This window comes from Lepisosteus platostomus, chromosome 21 (assembly GCF_059453375.1).
Source record: "Lepisosteus platostomus isolate fLepPlt1 chromosome 21, fLepPlt1.hap1, whole genome shotgun sequence".
NCBI classification, from domain to species: Eukaryota; Metazoa; Chordata; class Actinopteri; order Semionotiformes; family Lepisosteidae; genus Lepisosteus; species Lepisosteus platostomus.
In genome coordinates, this window is record NC_142631.1 from 10,152,644 (window position 1) to 10,168,832 (window position 16,189).

Genomic DNA, 16,189 nt, shown 5'->3' on the forward strand with positions numbered 1-16,189 from the left:
TGGTCGTAATTGTGTAGTGTTCCAGGTACAGGGCAAACTTTGACACTTAAATCAAAGGATTTGGAACCAAAGGGCTTAACAACGATCACCAGATGACCTGTTTTCAAGTTCTTTCTGTCCTTTTTGTCATAGAATAGAATGGTTTGTCTTGGCTGGTGGAATAATCACGGATTGTAAACGCAACAAGACAGCCTCTAAAATGATTGCCACTATTCATACAAAAGATAACAGTTTTATAAATGAAGCCCATCACCTTTCTTGATTCAGCTTTCTTGATCCACCAGAACTGTATTGATGTGGGATTTAACCCTTACAGAGTAACATTTACTCACTCCTGGGCACTCTAAAGGTAGGTCCTTGTCAAACGTTTTAATATTTTTATATTTTATATTTTAATATTTTCAAATGATCTTCATAGCGTTATTCATATCATCATTTCATCGTTTTAAACAGTGAAAATCAGGATAGTAAAATCCCTAGCAAATAATAAACAGTACAATGTATTTTTATTTCCATTCAGGGATCCGCGGGGACTGCGCCGTCTGCGTGAGAACACAACGCCTCTGTAGGGCACATTAACAACAGAACACGGGTGTGGTTGCGCTTGTGTGCTAATACAGACCGAGGAGGACACGGTTTTAGTAAGGGAGGAAAGGATGAGCAAAGGTACAGTTTGTCATAGTGACACTCGTTTTAATCCTTAATGACCGTACAGTACATGCATTTTAGGTCTGCAGGAAAGACCAACGAACACTTAAGTTAAAAAACAACATCGTTTATTTCTACTTTTTGACTCCTACTTGTAAAGTCAATAATGAAATCAATACTTTCAATAATAAAAACGCTGGGCGCATGTGCGACGCCTATATAGATTTATTCGTTTGAGTTATTGCGAAAAAAGCTTTTCAGGCTATCCATAATTTATTATACGTGGTATCTCTATGTAATAAAAAAGGTACGCTCACTTTAAATAGAAATTAAAATAAAAATACATTAGTATTAATTGCAAAATGGTTGTTGCTTAAACGCCATTGCTCTTTGTGGCTTTAAAACCTTGGCTACGAGTGAAAGCATCTGCACCTTTTTAATATTTTTGTTTTATCCTCGTTAAATTACGTATAATATTGGCGGGTGCTGTAACATAGAAATGTTACTAGACACTGTATAAAATAACAGAAATAAAGCATCGTCCCCATTCCTTAAGTTACTTATTGTACGTTCCACATGATTTAAAAGGCAAAGTAGCATGTAGTTCATTCAGCGGGCTGGTTAAGACCGTTAATAAGTATATAGCGTAGCTAACTACAACAGGCTTACAATAAATAAATACGAAATGTTAATATTGCCTTAAATAACCTTCATTTCATTTAGGTAAACTGGTCATTTTGGGCACTGTTTGTCTTGCCATGTTTGGAATATTTTCCGTCTACTGGTAAGGTATACTGGTATTGATATTGCTCGTTGTTATAATAGAATATTTAATTTGTTAGAAGCTTTAGAATAAGAAATTATTCTTTACATTAACCTGTATTGCCATTAAACAAAAATGTTTGAACTCTTTAATTCAATTAAGTATTCATGTCTCCACTAGGTTCAAGCCTTCAACGACTCACTTCAGAGTAGTTCCACTGCCATGTCTAGACCATGAGTATGATTGAATTTTTTTACAGTATTGTATTACAGACTAAATACATAGTTAAACAGATAAATGACTATTGGATCTTAATTATTTTTAGTATATTGAATATAGTTTATTTACACATTTTTAGGTGCAGATTATGATACATCCTGCTACAGCTATTTTTATTTATACATTTTGGATTAAATGACCATAATGTTGACTCTGTTCTGCCTTATCCCCTTTGCAGGCTCGTGTTGAGAAAAAGCATAATGAAAAAGGGTAGCTTGTCACAGAGGTAAGTCAGATTTTCACAGAAGTTACTTTTTATTCCAATATTCTTAAAAACTTTAATAGACAGCCTTAATAGAGAGACAGGAATAGACTGAAGACGTCTGATGAATTAAACTTTCAGAGAAAACGTACAGCAGATTAACCAGCAGAAAATTCCAAATTTAAGACCAAAATGAAATGTTTTTTTTTTTTTATTTAAACTGAATTCTCCAAGGATAAACAGTAATAGAATAAATCATTGTGAAACCAAGAAGAGCTGTACATCCAATGTTTACAGGACAATAAAAATGGCCAAGGAACAAAAACTTACGAGTGCAAGCATGTCTCACTAAAGTGACCTAAAGCCATGTCACTGATTCACTAGTGTCAATACTATATGAAAATGCATTGTCTCGCAATAAAAAGGCCTTTTTTAAAAGTCCGAAGGACATCTGTGTGCTTTGGTGTGCTTTATAAAAGATGTATGCCTCTGTGTTGAATTCCATCTGTGGAATCCATTTGTCAAAGTTATTCAGTAATGATACTTCATTGTGGGCAGCACAATCGCACAGTGGTTAGCATTGCTGGCTCGCCGATATGGAGACCAGACACTGGAAACACCAGTTTGTTACTCACAAACAAAGAGTAACAACACAACATCCTGCATTGTTGCAGGGTGAGCTACCCGTATCTCGACGATTAGCTTGTCTTGTAATGTGGTTACATTTTTTCCTGCGTATTTACCTTTTTCCTACCTTAAATGAGCAAGCCCAGGCAACACAACGGCGCAGTGGTTAGCATTGTTGCCTTGCAGTGCTGGGGTCCCAGTTCCAAGTCTGGAGCCAGGAACATGTTTGAATGTTCTTCCCATGTCCGTGTGGGTTTCCTCTGGGTACTCCAGTATACTCCCACAGCCCAGAAATATAATGGTAGATTAGTTGGCTTAAAGGGAAATTGGCCCTAGTATGAGTGTGTCTGTGTGTGCCTTGTGATTGACTGGCATCCCGTCCAGGCAAGTACCCTGCCTTGTGCTGCTCCAGCTCCCTCAAAACCCTGAATAATAATAATAATTGCTTACACTTATATAGCGCTTTTCTGGACACTCCACTCAAAGTGCTTTACAGGTAATGGGGACTCCCATCCACCACCACCAATGTGCAGCATCCACCTGGATGATGCGACGGCAGCCGTAGTGCGCCAGAACGCTCACCACACATCAGCTCTCAGTGGGGAGGAGAGCAGAGTAATGAAGCCAATTCATAGAGGGGGATTATTAGGAGGCCATGATTGGTAAGGGCCAATGGGAAATCTGGCCAGGACACCGGGGTTACACCCCTACTCTTTTCGAGAAAACGCCCCGGGATTTTTAATGACCACAGAGAGTCAGGACCTCGGTTTTATGTCTCATCCGAAGGACGGCACCTGTTTACATTATAGTGTCCCTGTCACTATACTGGGGCATTAGGACCCACATGGACCGCAGGGGGAGCACCCCCTGCTGGCCCCACTAACACCTCTTCCAGCAGCAACCTTAGTTTTTCCCAGGAGGTCTCCCATCCAGGTACTGACCAGGCTCACACCTGCTGAGCTTCAGTGGGTTGCCTGTTGTAAGTTGCAGAGTGATATGGCTGGAATAGGAGGAGGCCATTAGGAAATGGCACTTCGTTGTCATCCCCTTGCTTTCTAGCGTAACCACTGTTTTTCTTCCTAGTGTCACATTCAAGCAGCCCAATGCGATGGAATCACCGTATGTATTTGTTTTTTCTATTATGTTTAAGATGAAGTGCATTCATGAAAATATTTAGAAACCTCTCTAAATTGTGCTGAATTGTGTTACGCTTCAGAAATGCAACGTATTGGTTCTCTTACTTATGAATCATGCAGTGCTAACCCGTTTAAAAAAATATGAGAAGTGCTAATAATTAGAGCTAATCCTATTTTATGTTCTAATGTCCCACAAAAATGTGCGATACTACTTTTAACTACTTTTTTCTTAGTTATTATATAGATGTCAAACGTTTTTAAATATTTGTAGGTAAAATGTACTCCTTACCATTTTGGTCATAATAAAGAGTAGTATTTTTTCAATGTTGTCTCATTGCAATTGAAATTACTAGGCTCTGTGTAAAGCAAAACAATTTATTGTCAGTTTTCATGATGTTTAGTTGGAGAGGTCATTAATCCTACTTTTAGGAGTGAGCTTGATGTTAATGGCAATTTCACTCTGAAACTCGTTAAAAGTCTGCGCCTTATCCACTGTTACAACAACACTCATGTCAATTATATGATATATGATAATAAAAAGGCTTACTACACCCAAGTGCAACATAAGACAACTTTAAGGTATTATCTTAAATAGGATCGGGAATGTTAAGTAATGGCTGAATAGTTTTCCTGAACAAGGCTTGTGTTCCAGGAGGAGAGATGTGCGGACAGTCACTCCATGGTTGGCGCCCATTGTCTGGGAAGGGACCTTTGACCCTTTTGTTATTGACAACATCTACAAGCCTCTGAACATCACCGTAGCAACCACTGTGTTTGCTGTTGGAAAGTAACAATTGGACTACTAAGTATTAGATAGTGATTTCATAATGAAACGGAAGCCATTATTTCTTTTATTTTTGTATTTGTGGGTGACTAATCTTCCTCTGGGTTTTCTTGCTTATGTAGGGTTGGCTGTCCTGCAACGTCATATCTTATTGCATCACACTACAGTACCTCTCCTCAACCATCCTCATAAACTCCATCTCTTTTTTCCATATTCCAGACCTCACCTACCTTTTTCTGTCCCTTTCTCTGTAACCTCTTCCAATTTCAGTCTTCTTTTCTCCATTCCTGATTCTGCATCTTCGCATCACCCTCACAAACGAAACGGCTGACGTGCGTAGGAAAAAAAGAAAGTCCCGCGTGAGAATGAAATTAAAATGGTTCCCTTGTGCTGAAATTTAGAAAACATACTTTATTAACAAAGTCCTGTAACATTCAGTCTTTCTACCTTCCCAGTCATAAATCAAGCCGGAAGACTAAAATATGGCATTATTAAGTTAAAAAAAGTTAAATTTGCAAAGCTTATGATTTCATTTTCTAGTAGGATGTACTTATAAAATATGCTATATAAAATAAGGATATAAATATCTACTAAAATAAATAATTTGACATCACAGATTAGCTTTGAAAGAAAAAAAATCTACTTTCAGCTAATGTTAACTCCTCCACATATTACTGATGAGCTCTGGCGCAGTAAGACTGTTCTTACACCTTGCCATTATGCTCTGTTCCAGGTATACTCGCTTCCTGAAAGCATTCCTGGTGACAGCAGAGAAGCACTACCTAGTGGGGTTCCGGGTTCAGTACTATATCTTCACTGACCAGCCTCATGAGGTGCCCAAGGTGCCCCTGGGTTCTGGGCGGAACCTCACTACCATCCAGGTGCCCAAACTCGACCGCTGGCAGGAGATCTCCTTACAAAGGATGGGGATCATTCTAAAGACCATTGAGGAGCAGATCCACAAAGAAGCCCAGTACATTTACTGCCTAGACGTGGACATGTTCTTTCACAGCCGCTGGGGGGCGGAGGTGTTTGGTGACCTGGTGGCTGCAATTCATCCTGGGTACTACAAGGTCTCCCGGGAGAACTTTCCATACGAGCGCCGGCCTGCCTCCCAGGCAAACATTCCCCTGGACCAGGGCGATTTCTACTACGGCGGAGCCGTGTTTGGAGGGCTACCTGAAAACGTTTATAGGCTGACCAGGACCTGTTACAGGAACATTTTGGTAGACAAAGCAAATAATATTGAAGCCGTCTGGCAGGAAGAGAGTCACCTCAATAAATACTTTATTTATAACAAGCCCACTACGCTGCTGTCTCCAGAATACCTGTGGGATGACGAGAAACCTCAGCCCCAAGAGATAAAACTCGTCCGCTTTTCAACAGTGAAGAAAAACTACGCAGAGGTTCGGGACAATTAGGAATCTAAGGACAAAGCTTTTTAAGTTGATAAGCCCGTTAGTATCATTTGGTCTCCTAAAACAACTGCTTTTTACCTGAAGCTTTTGATTTTTAACGATTACACAAAGCCTGTCGTGAAAACTCAAAATGATTTTTGTTTGAGGAGGGAATGTTTCAATATTCACACAGCACAAGTTGAACCTTTGAAGCAGCAGGGGCTGCGGGAAAGAGCTTGCTGCGCTATCTGAGCACCATTTGACGTCATACACCATCCCCCAAATACAAATACGTCCTTATAAGATGATGTATAACAGAAATGACTGGTAAATAGAAAACGGGCGTCTTCCTTTGGTTATTGATTCTTATTTGCAGACTTAACAGCGTTTCTGAGCTACACAGAAACATGGTAAATACAAGCACATCTTAATGACGTCACACGAGGGCACTAGAAGAATGGCTTCTGAGCCACCGGAACGCGGCCAAACACCTTCAATGGAAAGTTTACACGTCATTATCTTGCGACAGATTGACTGTGCCGGTGTCACACTGTAACGCGTTCGAAACGTTTAACAGGTGGTGGGCGATTATTAACCTGGCATATATAGTATACCTAAAGAAACGCACAGATATTTGTCTTAGATTTGGAATAAATAATGCACAGAATTTTAAATTCTAAATATTTCGTTTCTGCCGTGTCCTTGACCGTGGGAGCGGGGATAGGCGCTGCTTGGGTGGGATTGAAATCAGAAGGACTCGGGACGCAGGGGCAGCTGGATGGAGTTCTTAAAAGAATTCCAGTCCTCCCTATTCCAAGTGTGGACGCTTTAGCTACAGACCTTACGCATTATCAGAAGAATCTGGCCGGAACGTCTAGAGCCACGTCAGTGATGAAATATGGTTTTCCTTCCCTGTCCAACATAAAAACCAGGGAGTCTTACGTTGTCTCCTACGACTCCAGAAACAGGACTGCGCACTGGGTAATTGAACAGCTTAACGGGGAGACCTTGACAGGAGACTCCGATAGAAAGTTCTGCGATTTTAAAGAGGACGACACTGTGCACAGTTATCACAGGGCGGCGAACGCAGATTACAAAGGCAGCGGCTTCGATAGGGGTCACCTGGCCGCCGCGGCAAATCACAAATGGAGCCAAAAAGCGATGGAAGAGACGTTTTACCTCAGTAACGTTGCGCCACAGGCAAGTCGAAACTTCTAAAATAATGTTGCTTCCTTACAATGACTCCACAGGAGAATCCTATGCCATGACAATTATGATTTTGATTGTAAAAAACTGATTGAAACTTGAGGACGAAATTGAGCGCTGTCGCGAATGACGTTTACTAACTAAAAAGTTAGGAAGTCAAGTCGCGGCTGTGCAATATTAAAGTGAAAAACATTTCTCGCGTAGCAAAAAAAAACTGCAGTCCGGTTTTAACATTATCATATAATGAACACGTCACTTCGGTTCTTAATGCTTACCTTCTCGGGGTGACTCTTGTATTCATGTATTTTTTTCCACAGAATCCGCATTTAAACCAGAACGCGTGGAATAACTTGGAGAAGTACTGCCGCGCGCTTACCAGACATTACCAGAACGTGTTTGTTTGCACGGGGCCACTGTATTTACCCAGGTGAGACCAGGCAACGTCCTGTAATGACCAGCTTCCAGGATGGTTAATGCCAGTTTCGAAATTCGTTTTGTAATTTATCTTCCTGAATAGGTTGGAAAGAGAACTTTATAGAAGTCTTAATAATAAAAAAATATATATTTTGGACCTATTCTAAACTCGAAATTTGTCAGGTGCAGATGTACCAGAATCTAAGAATTATTCTTTTATTGACAAGTCAGTACGTGACCTTTTTGTCTGCTTCTTGATTTCATAACCTGTTTTACAGCAGGGCTTGTCTGTATTTTTCCCCAATGATTGATTTTTTTTTTCCTTCCCCAAACAAATTAATAGCCAAGTGGTACCGATTTGTGTAATGTCTTCATTGACTTTAGTAGGAACAGACACAAACGCCTTCTGCTCAGAGATTGTGAAATCGAAGTTACTTTGCATGGCATGTTTAAAAACAACACCAAAGCGCTCGTTTTCACTGAAAATCGAGCCTGCTGTTCCGAATGAACCAGTACACGTCCAGTAACATTTGATCTGCACCTGGTAATCCAGACAGGAGCCAGATGGGAAGGTATATGTGAAATACCAAGTGCTGGGGAAGAACAATGTGGCGGTGCCCACACACTTCTTCAAGGTGGTCATTCTGGAGAAGCACAAAGGCGAGGTGGAGCTCCGTTCGTACGTGATGCCCAACGCGCCTGTGGACGACAAGATCCCGCTGGAGCGCTTCCTCGTGCCCATCGAGAGCATCGAGAGAGCCTCTGGGCTTCTCTTTGTGCCCAACATCCTGAAAAGCACTGGCAGCCTCCGGGCGATCACTGCCGGGGGACAGTGAAGCCACCCACAACACTGACATGCAAAGAAGCATCTGGTTCTTTAAGATCCAGGTATGCTTTTCCAAACTGTGAACTCCTGAAGCTTGTAAAATAAGTTAACGTGGGTGTTTTAATTTGCATGGTGTAAATCAAAAGCTAATAAGGGCAAACAGATGGGGTGATTTTAAAGACTTTAAACGGGTGTTATTTAAAAGATGAAATAATTTATGTATTTTAATTTTGTAATAAACCTGAACAACAAACCTCTGCTATATTTATGTCCGTTTCATGTACATACACCACCTTAACCAGTTTTTGTTCCACAAGTAATGAAAGCACAGTTAACACCAATGATGATGGGCCTAATACAGTACTTTTAATGGATTACACTGAATGTTTGGACATGGCTTTAATATAATACAATTTTGTAAAATCATGAAAATCACACCTTCATTAAGAAATAAACACCCCAGGCTGGTTTCTAAGCATCTTGGAAACTACCAGGAAAATACTCCTAACATAGAAGATATTTTTTCCCAATGCTATGAATTTAAAGGTGGGATTAGGGAGTACACTACTAAGGAACTTCCATTTAATTCAGGAGGAGCTATTACATTTCCTTTGTTGTGCTATGAAATCAGCTTCTTACTCTGTAAAAAAATACATGATCTTGTTCCCTAATATTATCATACATCACAACCCCATTCACACTGAAACTTGGAATGATCCCTACATGTTATTCTTTGTAACAAATAAAGCTGAAGGGAATTCCTGTCAGTCTAGGGTGCTGAAAAACAATCTCGCAAAAAATAAATAGACAAACAATACTCCAGTGTTTGCCATTGCTTTCACACGCTTTATGGAAAATGAAGCATATTGTGAAAATTCATATTCTTGCAGCAGTCAGTCTGTAGCTGCGCTCTGAACAGTTGTTGCAAGTTTGGGTCTAAGGCCAGACAGAGTAATGAGGATGGCTTCCTGAAAGCAGAAAAGAACAATTCAGAAAGTCAGGTGACAGTATAGAGCACTGGCTATCAACACTGGCACAGGAGCACCCAAGCCTTAAGAATTAACTTTTTATACTCAAAAATACTACGTATATCACATCTTAAACATAAGAGTATAAAGAAATATGGCAAACAGATCTTCCATTCCCTTTTACTTGAAAGTGGTTGCTGTCTTAAGTTTGTGTTGACTCTTAAAAGGTAATATACATTAAAGGTTTAGTATAATAACATTACAAGTCAGTTTTGCAATATTTGCACTGTAAGAAGAGCAAATGGAGAGAAAAGTTTCATCACAAAAAAAATATTATGTAAAAAATAAACATGACTGCTGTGCCTCATTATGTACCTCAGTGCGTATCGTCCTGCTGCCCTGACCAGGACAGGTGTTGAGATAGAGGTCAAACAAAACACTTGGGTCAGTGACCTCCAGGTTCTGGTCAACATCCACACTTGCTTCCAAGCCTTGCAGCCCTCCAAACACTATCAGCACGTGACTGAAGAAAACAGCGTATTAGGTTACAGACAAGCAGAAAACAAGCAGCCTGCTCTGCTGGAAAACCTCACTCCTGACTCCCTTTGGGACAGTTCTCAACTATGTTTGTGGAATGATGTCCTTCACACAATCAAAAAATAAATATACCATTTTCTACCTAGATGACTCAATACAATTACACAGTGGCCCTAGGTTTCAATAATTCTATAATTTTTCAAATAATACAGCAGTACAAAGGTCATTTCTTCTAATCAATTTAACTTTTTTTATTAGTAGTTTACAATTTTGGTCCAACCTGGGGTTAGATTCTCATTTCTAGACATTTTTACTAAAAAAAAAATAATATTAAGTGAAGTCAGGTGATATTGTTGTCTGGTTGCTGCTAAATGTCTACATATACATACATCACTTTTTAATAAATATAGCAAAATATATATCTTTAACTGACCAGTAGCAATAGACTGAGGTTTATAAAGTAATTTCAGTTGTTCACACATTCTTATTAGGAAATATAACAAATATTCTTCTTAGTTTAATTCTAAATTATCGTGTTTTGGCATGTAATGTTTTACAGAATCTTGCTTCAAGAGCTGTAGCAATTATGCAATATTTGTAAACTATTTCGTAACACAGATCATTTGTTCATAATTTTAGTGACAGCTTAAAAGATCCAGCCCATCCGAGGCAGGAGCCAGTTTGAAATCAGTGCACAGAATTCCAAAGAGAGTATCTGCCATAAATAAATCTGAAATAAATACAGTCCTTCTCAAAAACTGCTCACTTTCCAGGGGAACACAATGAAACCGAGCATGAAGCTTACTTAAAAGGGGAAAGGGTTACGTCGTCGATACTGGATCCTCTCTCCGACGTGCCAATTGTCAAATCGTACCCTTCCTTGTATGGGCATTCTGCAAACACGTTGCCTACACAGATCATAAAGAAATGATAAGACTGCAAATATAACTTTCTCATGGTAAGTTTATATTGTTCTAATTGTAAAAAACTACAAGGGCACAAACACGTAAGTCCTACCATGTTTTCCACAGAATTACGTCTGATTACGGCTGATTATTTCTAATTAGCCCTTTAATGCTTCCTTGGTTAAATACAAACGAACAAACAGCAGTAATAATTTCTTACTAGTATGCTGGCTCTCTGATTGGGAGGGGCTGTGCTAGTTTATAAAAAACAGCTCTGACTTACTGAGGCATGACGCCAGACGGACACTGTAACCCCAGTACAGTCCAGCTTCTGTTCGAGGGACATGAGGTGCCACTACAACCCCTTTATGGACTTTGCTTTCTGAACAAACAAACAGACACGCTCTTAAAGTTCAGGAAAAACAGCAGGCACGCATTCCGATTAAAAAAAAAAACTTCACATTTCCTGAAACTAAAACAAACCTTCAGCTTTATTATTATAAAAAGAAAAGAAGCAATTTAGTCCACTGACATTCCTGATTTGTTATTTTTTAAAAACCAATTTCTCTTAACTTCTCAGCCATCAGTAGTTGCTGATTTACATGGTTTGCTACAATTCTTTGCTGTCTGTGGTGACAGTAAGGTTGATTACCTGCACTCTGGTTTTTATCTAGGTGTACTGTAACCCTCAGACCAGCCTGAAGTCTTCGGTCAATCCTCACTTCCTATGGAAATAACCACAAATAGAAACACGGGTTTAGGTATTATTAAGTTTTCTACTGAATTATTATTAATTCGATCTTTTTTAGTCAATTCAAATTGGCCATCGTGGAGCAAACAAAATCCTTTGTTAAAAACAATTGTGCAAAATTAATAAAACGTCATACACTATTAGAGCCATACGGATCTCTACCACAGTGAACATGCTGTTGTTGAATTACTTGAAATATCCACCATACTAGGATTTACATGATTTTCAGAAACTAAAACTTTCATAAACACTATTGAATTTGCATATGTTGTAGATTTCTTTGTTCACTATTGCGAATTTATTAAACTTAACTGAGCAGTAAAAATGTAATGCATATATTTCCCACATGTAAATAAAGCCGATTAGTTGTGTAATATAGTGGCTATATTCAATTTTATTTTTTTCATTTTCTCTCCAATCACCAGCACGATTTAAGTATAATTTTGGAATTGTGATCTTTGTCAGGGGAGAAATGTAGATGTGAAATCGTAAAAATTAATTCTATAAACCAAGAAGGACATCAACAGCCAATAAAAAATGCTTTTAAAAGGGTCTGTAGGTGGCACCATGACAGGAATTCAAATACTGTCACATGCAAAACTGGTGCAAGTGTTAGACAGGTGAGACCGACAGTTTGGTTTCAATCCATGTCATGGGAGCTATATGGGTGCTTGCAGCTTCTAATATAGATTTTGTGGCACCCATTAGGAATTGAAACACTTACGAGAGCCTTATTTTAATTAAAAAGCAGTGTATAATACAGAGATAAAGTTGCTAAAGCGTGTTGTATAGAGCCTCACCCAAGCTGTCATAGTCATCATCAGCATAAACAGAAAATCTATACAAGTATCTTAACCCTTAGAAGGAAAGAAAATCTCATTACACCAGCTGATCTACCATGCCTTGAAAAAAGATGCTCAACGCCAGTATTATTCTTTAATCTGCAAATTTCCCTTTGTTTTTACATGGTTCACCCACTCCCTTGGACTGCCCACCTTTCTCATGCCACAGTTTACAAAAGAGCCCTTCCCAGGCCTGCTTGGCCGATCCAAAACCACTCCTTCCCGAAACTCTGCCTCCTCATCTGTCCTCATGTGATGAGGGCTGTCCAAGGGGTTCAACAACCCTGGAAAGAAAAGCAAGCCTTCGTTTTCCTTTTTCATGAAAACCACAGTCTTATGGCAGAAGGCAAGAATGACCTCCTGTAGCGCTCCCTGTCGCACCGTGGATGAATCAGTCTATTGCTGAACGTGCTCTTCATTTCTACAAGCCTGTCATAGAGGGGATGGGAGATGTTGTCCATGATGGCCTCTAGTTTGGACACCATTCTCCTCTCAGTCACTACCTCCAAGGGGTCCAGGTGAGACCCAATGACAGAGCTAGCAAGCAATGACCTCTGTCATTCTTGCCTTCTGCCATAAGACTGTACAACGCATCCACCTTGCGTCTGGGCAGAGGCAACATTGACAGTGACCTGTTTCTGGACTGAACGCATCTACACATCTTCTGCTACATCTGTTCTCTTTCTTTTCCCGTTTACAACCATTTTTTGTGCAATATATGCCAGGGACCCGTGCAATAAATTTATATTTATATCTATATTTACATCTATATTTATATTCATATGTGCGATACAATTTTTCTGCGTACTGTTCTGTTCTAGTTTGTTCTTTGTGTGTCCGGACTGCGAGTAACTCTTTTAGTGCACCCCTCACTGTACTGATTGTATTGTATGTATTGTACTATTATTATTATTGTATCATTCGTTACACTGTGGCTGTGTTGTCTGTGTAAAGCTGCTGTTGCACTGCAATTTCCCTCACGGGATCAATAAAGTATCTATCTATCTATATGAAGCTGGTTGAGAAGACTTCAAACAGGGGGCTTTGATTCAAATTGAACCATTAGTAGAGATGTGGTTAGCAGGCCTCTTCTGGGTGAATAAGGGTCACAGGCAAATGCAGCTGTCTGGTAAAAATGTTCATGAAGATGCCAATTTCAATATTATTTTTCTTTTCTGGGGTGGCTTCTTCAGGTGGCTTCACACTGAAGAAGGCACCACGGCTGGAAGTTTGAATATACCTTTACCTGTTTCTTTGGTCCCTACAGATGCTGACACAGCTACCTACTCTAACTTCACTCTTTTTTTTTTCTATTTCTTTATAAAGAAAAAAAAAACATTTTACTCATTCATAACAGTGACATGAACTCACCAGCAAACTGCAGGTCTTGGTGCTTTGGAAAGAAAGACTTGCGCAAGTACCTGGACAGAAACAGAAATGGCAAATTCTCAAACACAAACCACAAGCAAGTGAGAGCGAGTCAGAAGCAGAAATGGAATCTTATTATTTGGCATATTTTCTTTAATTAATACAGCACATTTAAAGAGTAAATCAGCACAGCTAAGCAAACCAAAATTGCATGGTGACCCTCGATTTCATTGAGGCAAAAAAAACAGTTGTAAATTCAAACCCACCTGAACTAATTTATAAGTCTATGTGTGAAAAACTATTACAATGCACCTAGATCATAGCTGTCTAATCCTAGTCCTGAAGGGCCAGTGTATTTGCAGTTTTAAGCCATATAAGTTCTTAATGACCTAAATGTGCTTATTATTGTTTTATTTGGACCAACAACCTTCAGCCTTTTTTCATACTTTCAGTCCGTTATTTAGATGCTACTGCTGTAATGGCATCTAAAGACCTTATATACACACTTATCGTCCAGGACCAAGGCTGGACAGCCTTTTTATGTCAAAAAATATTTTTACAGGAACAAGAAATCGTTTTATTCCATGCTGAAAAGAGAAGAAAGAAAACACAACGTTTCGGCCGTGGAGACTTCTGAAACATTTTTACCCACTAAAATATTTCTACAGTACAACTATTGACCAGGCAGCTCCAATTATTGACTGCAGTGCTGGAATAATTGAGTTAGAAACCAGTACATCTATATAAAGACAAGTCTGAAAAATGCCTTGTGCATCTAAATAGTGAAAGTCTTCAATGGTTTTGTTTCTAGCTGTAGAACGTTCTAACTTACTGTGGGCATTCCAGGTACTGTAGGATGCGTGCGAGCTGCACACAGGCTTGACCCTTCTTTCCAATCCCTTTAAACTCGCCTTCCACACTCCTGAATGCAAAGAAAATAATGTCAGTGGTATCATTTTGAATTTTTCATTCTCTTATGCCAGTGTATGAAGTCTCACTGTTCTATAAACAACAATAAATAGCCAAAGATCTTTCAGGGAGTAACAATTGTATTGATGCAAAAACTACCACAGTCCTCCAAACACACAATTGAATGCCACGCAGTGGTGCATCAAACCATTTAACTCTGTGATTAAAGTTTACAGTAGGTGGCTGCAAACATTCAATAACTAATGAGGTAAAACCCACAGATCAGAGCATGTTACCTATGAAAAGCAATCACTTCTACAAACAACTGATGATTCTGAAACAAGACCCGGAGAGTCTTCAGGCTTACTTTGCATCTTCCCCTTGCTCGTCAAACACCACAATCTCGTCGACACAGAAGACAGTGCAGGCTCGGGCTATCTGCCCGGCCAGGTAAGTTCGCAGTTCAGGAGACTGGGCATTGTCCAGCACTGACCCAGGCAAGGCAATGCTGACTGTGTAATGGCGACCTGCAATCAGAACCAACATGACAATCATTTTCGGAGCTAGCTAAAAGCTAGTTACATTTTCAAGGCAGGTTAAAAACAATCATCTAATGACTCTCAGTGGCCTTTTGATTTAGCGTGTCTGATTAACTGCTCAACACTGTGTTACACATAAACATTGAAATGTCCCATATTGAAGAATTACCGCCTACCTTTCCTTATCTTGTCTTCTTTCTGCAATTTTTCTGTCAGCTCTTGCTCTTCTTTCTGCCTCTGTTTCTCAAGCTTTTTAATAAGCTTCGCTTCTCGGATCCTCTTTTTCTGCTCTTTTCCTGTGATTTAAAAGAGATCCATTAAGAAGAAACCTGCAACTGTAGCAACATGCGCGAATAATGTGTTTTCTTAGCGATATATCTTACTCAACTAGAAACACTTCTGATCACTTGTACTGTTCACTAATATATTAATCATAAAACGCGTAAGGACCACTCACTTTCAGCATTCCTCTTTTTCCAATCGATCTTCTGGTCACCCTGGAGGGAAAAAGTAAAATGTATTTAGGTTTATTGCGACGAAATGCATTTTCTTGCATCTAACGTGGTTGGTTAAGTAAATGCAGCTACAATTAGGTTTAAAAATGACATCTACGTTCTGATAATTTTTTTAATTGTTAATGCGACACCTAAAAAAATATTCATCGTCCATTTCTGAAACATTATTTGATAACGTTTGGCATAACATACCACGTTTGGTGAAAGCTTATGCTTTCCTAGTACTGTGCTTTCGGACATCTTTAAACAACCATGCCGACTATATTTCCGGTGTCCGCAGAAAAACTTCCGACAGATCTCTTTTCTGATTGGACATGAAAGTTGCAGAGGAGGAGTGAGGCGTTAATAGTAAAGACTTTCAAGTCTTAGTAAAGGTTTTTCAAGTCCTTGAATTGACGCTGTGCATATGTACTGTATAGTGCAACTTCATAGACTATATTAAAATTAAATTACGTTTCAATTCATTCTTTGAACGCAATCAAGATTACTCTACATCCAAAAACATCCACAAATATCTGAGTTCTTAGAAGCTACCCTTATGGATTTAATCATAATAATTAATAATTGCTTACA

At 39.3% G+C, this 16,189-nt stretch overlaps 4 protein-coding genes across 7 annotated transcripts in view; 2 read left to right on the forward strand and 2 right to left on the reverse strand.

Annotated features, from left to right (window-relative positions):
- The window catches only part of miga2 (mitoguardin 2), a 54,488-nt gene extending 47,047 nt beyond the window's left edge, over positions 1 to 7,441 (reverse strand). The window contains exons 1-2 of the mRNA XM_088615103.1: positions 7,318 to 7,441; positions 4,670 to 4,766 (exon numbers count right to left, since the gene is read on the reverse strand). The gene's annotated coding sequence lies outside the window, so the exon portion shown is untranslated. The remainder of the gene's footprint in view (positions 1 to 4,669; positions 4,767 to 7,317) is intronic.
- On the forward strand, positions 525 to 6,191 carry LOC148644007 (globoside alpha-1,3-N-acetylgalactosaminyltransferase 1-like). 4 transcript variants are annotated; one of them, XM_088615108.1, is made up of 7 exons: positions 525 to 666; positions 1,372 to 1,432; positions 1,592 to 1,648; positions 1,869 to 1,916; positions 3,603 to 3,638; positions 4,308 to 4,442; positions 5,173 to 6,191. In XM_088615108.1, the coding sequence occupies exons 1-7, from the start codon at positions 657 to 659 to the stop codon at positions 5,858 to 5,860; spliced, it is 1,035 nt and encodes a 344-aa protein (XP_088471234.1). In that variant the 5' UTR covers positions 525 to 656; the 3' UTR covers positions 5,861 to 6,191. The 4 variants fall into 4 exon arrangements, with proteins under 4 accessions (XP_088471234.1, XP_088471235.1, XP_088471236.1 ...); XM_088615109.1 differs by lacking the exon at positions 1,592 to 1,648; XM_088615110.1 differs by lacking the exon at positions 1,372 to 1,432.
- endog (endonuclease G) lies at positions 6,277 to 8,535 on the forward strand. Its single transcript, XM_088615112.1, has 3 exons — positions 6,277 to 7,036; positions 7,360 to 7,469; positions 8,010 to 8,535. The coding sequence occupies exons 1-3, from the start codon at positions 6,494 to 6,496 to the stop codon at positions 8,290 to 8,292; spliced, it is 936 nt and encodes a 311-aa protein (XP_088471238.1). The 5' UTR covers positions 6,277 to 6,493; the 3' UTR covers positions 8,293 to 8,535.
- A 572-nt stretch (positions 8,536 to 9,107) lies between these two features.
- Positions 9,108 to 15,910, reverse strand: spout1 (SPOUT domain containing methyltransferase 1). Its single transcript, XM_088615107.1, has 12 exons — positions 15,809 to 15,910; positions 15,559 to 15,598; positions 15,278 to 15,397; positions 14,930 to 15,089; positions 14,486 to 14,575; positions 13,657 to 13,706; positions 12,439 to 12,569; positions 11,345 to 11,417; positions 10,976 to 11,074; positions 10,593 to 10,695; positions 9,626 to 9,773; positions 9,108 to 9,250 (listed from the first exon to the last, which is right to left on the reverse strand). Exons 1-12 carry the CDS (start codon positions 15,854 to 15,856, stop codon positions 9,176 to 9,178), a joined length of 1,137 nt encoding a protein of 378 aa, XP_088471233.1. The 5' UTR covers positions 15,857 to 15,910; the 3' UTR covers positions 9,108 to 9,175.
- Positions 15,911 to 16,189: the final 279 nt, after the last annotated feature.

Coding starts and splice junctions, on each gene's coding strand:
- LOC148644007 (XM_088615108.1), top strand. Junction 3,639..4,307: donor CCCAATGCGATGGAATCACC/GTATGTATTTGT, acceptor CTTGTGTTCCAG/GAGGAGAGATGTGCGGACAG. Junction 4,443..5,172: donor ACTGTGTTTGCTGTTGGAAA/GTAACAATTGGA, acceptor GCTCTGTTCCAG/GTATACTCGCTTCCTGAAAG.
- endog (XM_088615112.1), top strand. CDS start 6,494: ATGCACAGAATTTTAAATTCTAAATATTTCGTTTCTGCCGTGTCCTTG. Junction 7,037..7,359: donor TCAGTAACGTTGCGCCACAG/GCAAGTCGAAAC, acceptor TTTTTTCCACAG/AATCCGCATTTAAACCAGAA. Junction 7,470..8,009: donor GGGCCACTGTATTTACCCAG/GTGAGACCAGGC, acceptor CTGGTAATCCAG/ACAGGAGCCAGATGGGAAGG.
- spout1 (XM_088615107.1), bottom strand. CDS start 15,856: ATGTCCGAAAGCACAGTACTAGGAAAGCATAAGCTTTCACCAAACGTG. Junction 11,418..12,438: donor TAAACTGTGGCATGAGAAAG/GTGGGCAGTCCA, acceptor TTATTTCCATAG/GAAGTGAGGATTGACCGAAG. Junction 9,774..10,592: donor GTAACCCTTTCCCCTTTTAA/GTAAGCTTCATG, acceptor TGTTTTCTTCAG/TCACGTGCTGATAGTGTTTG.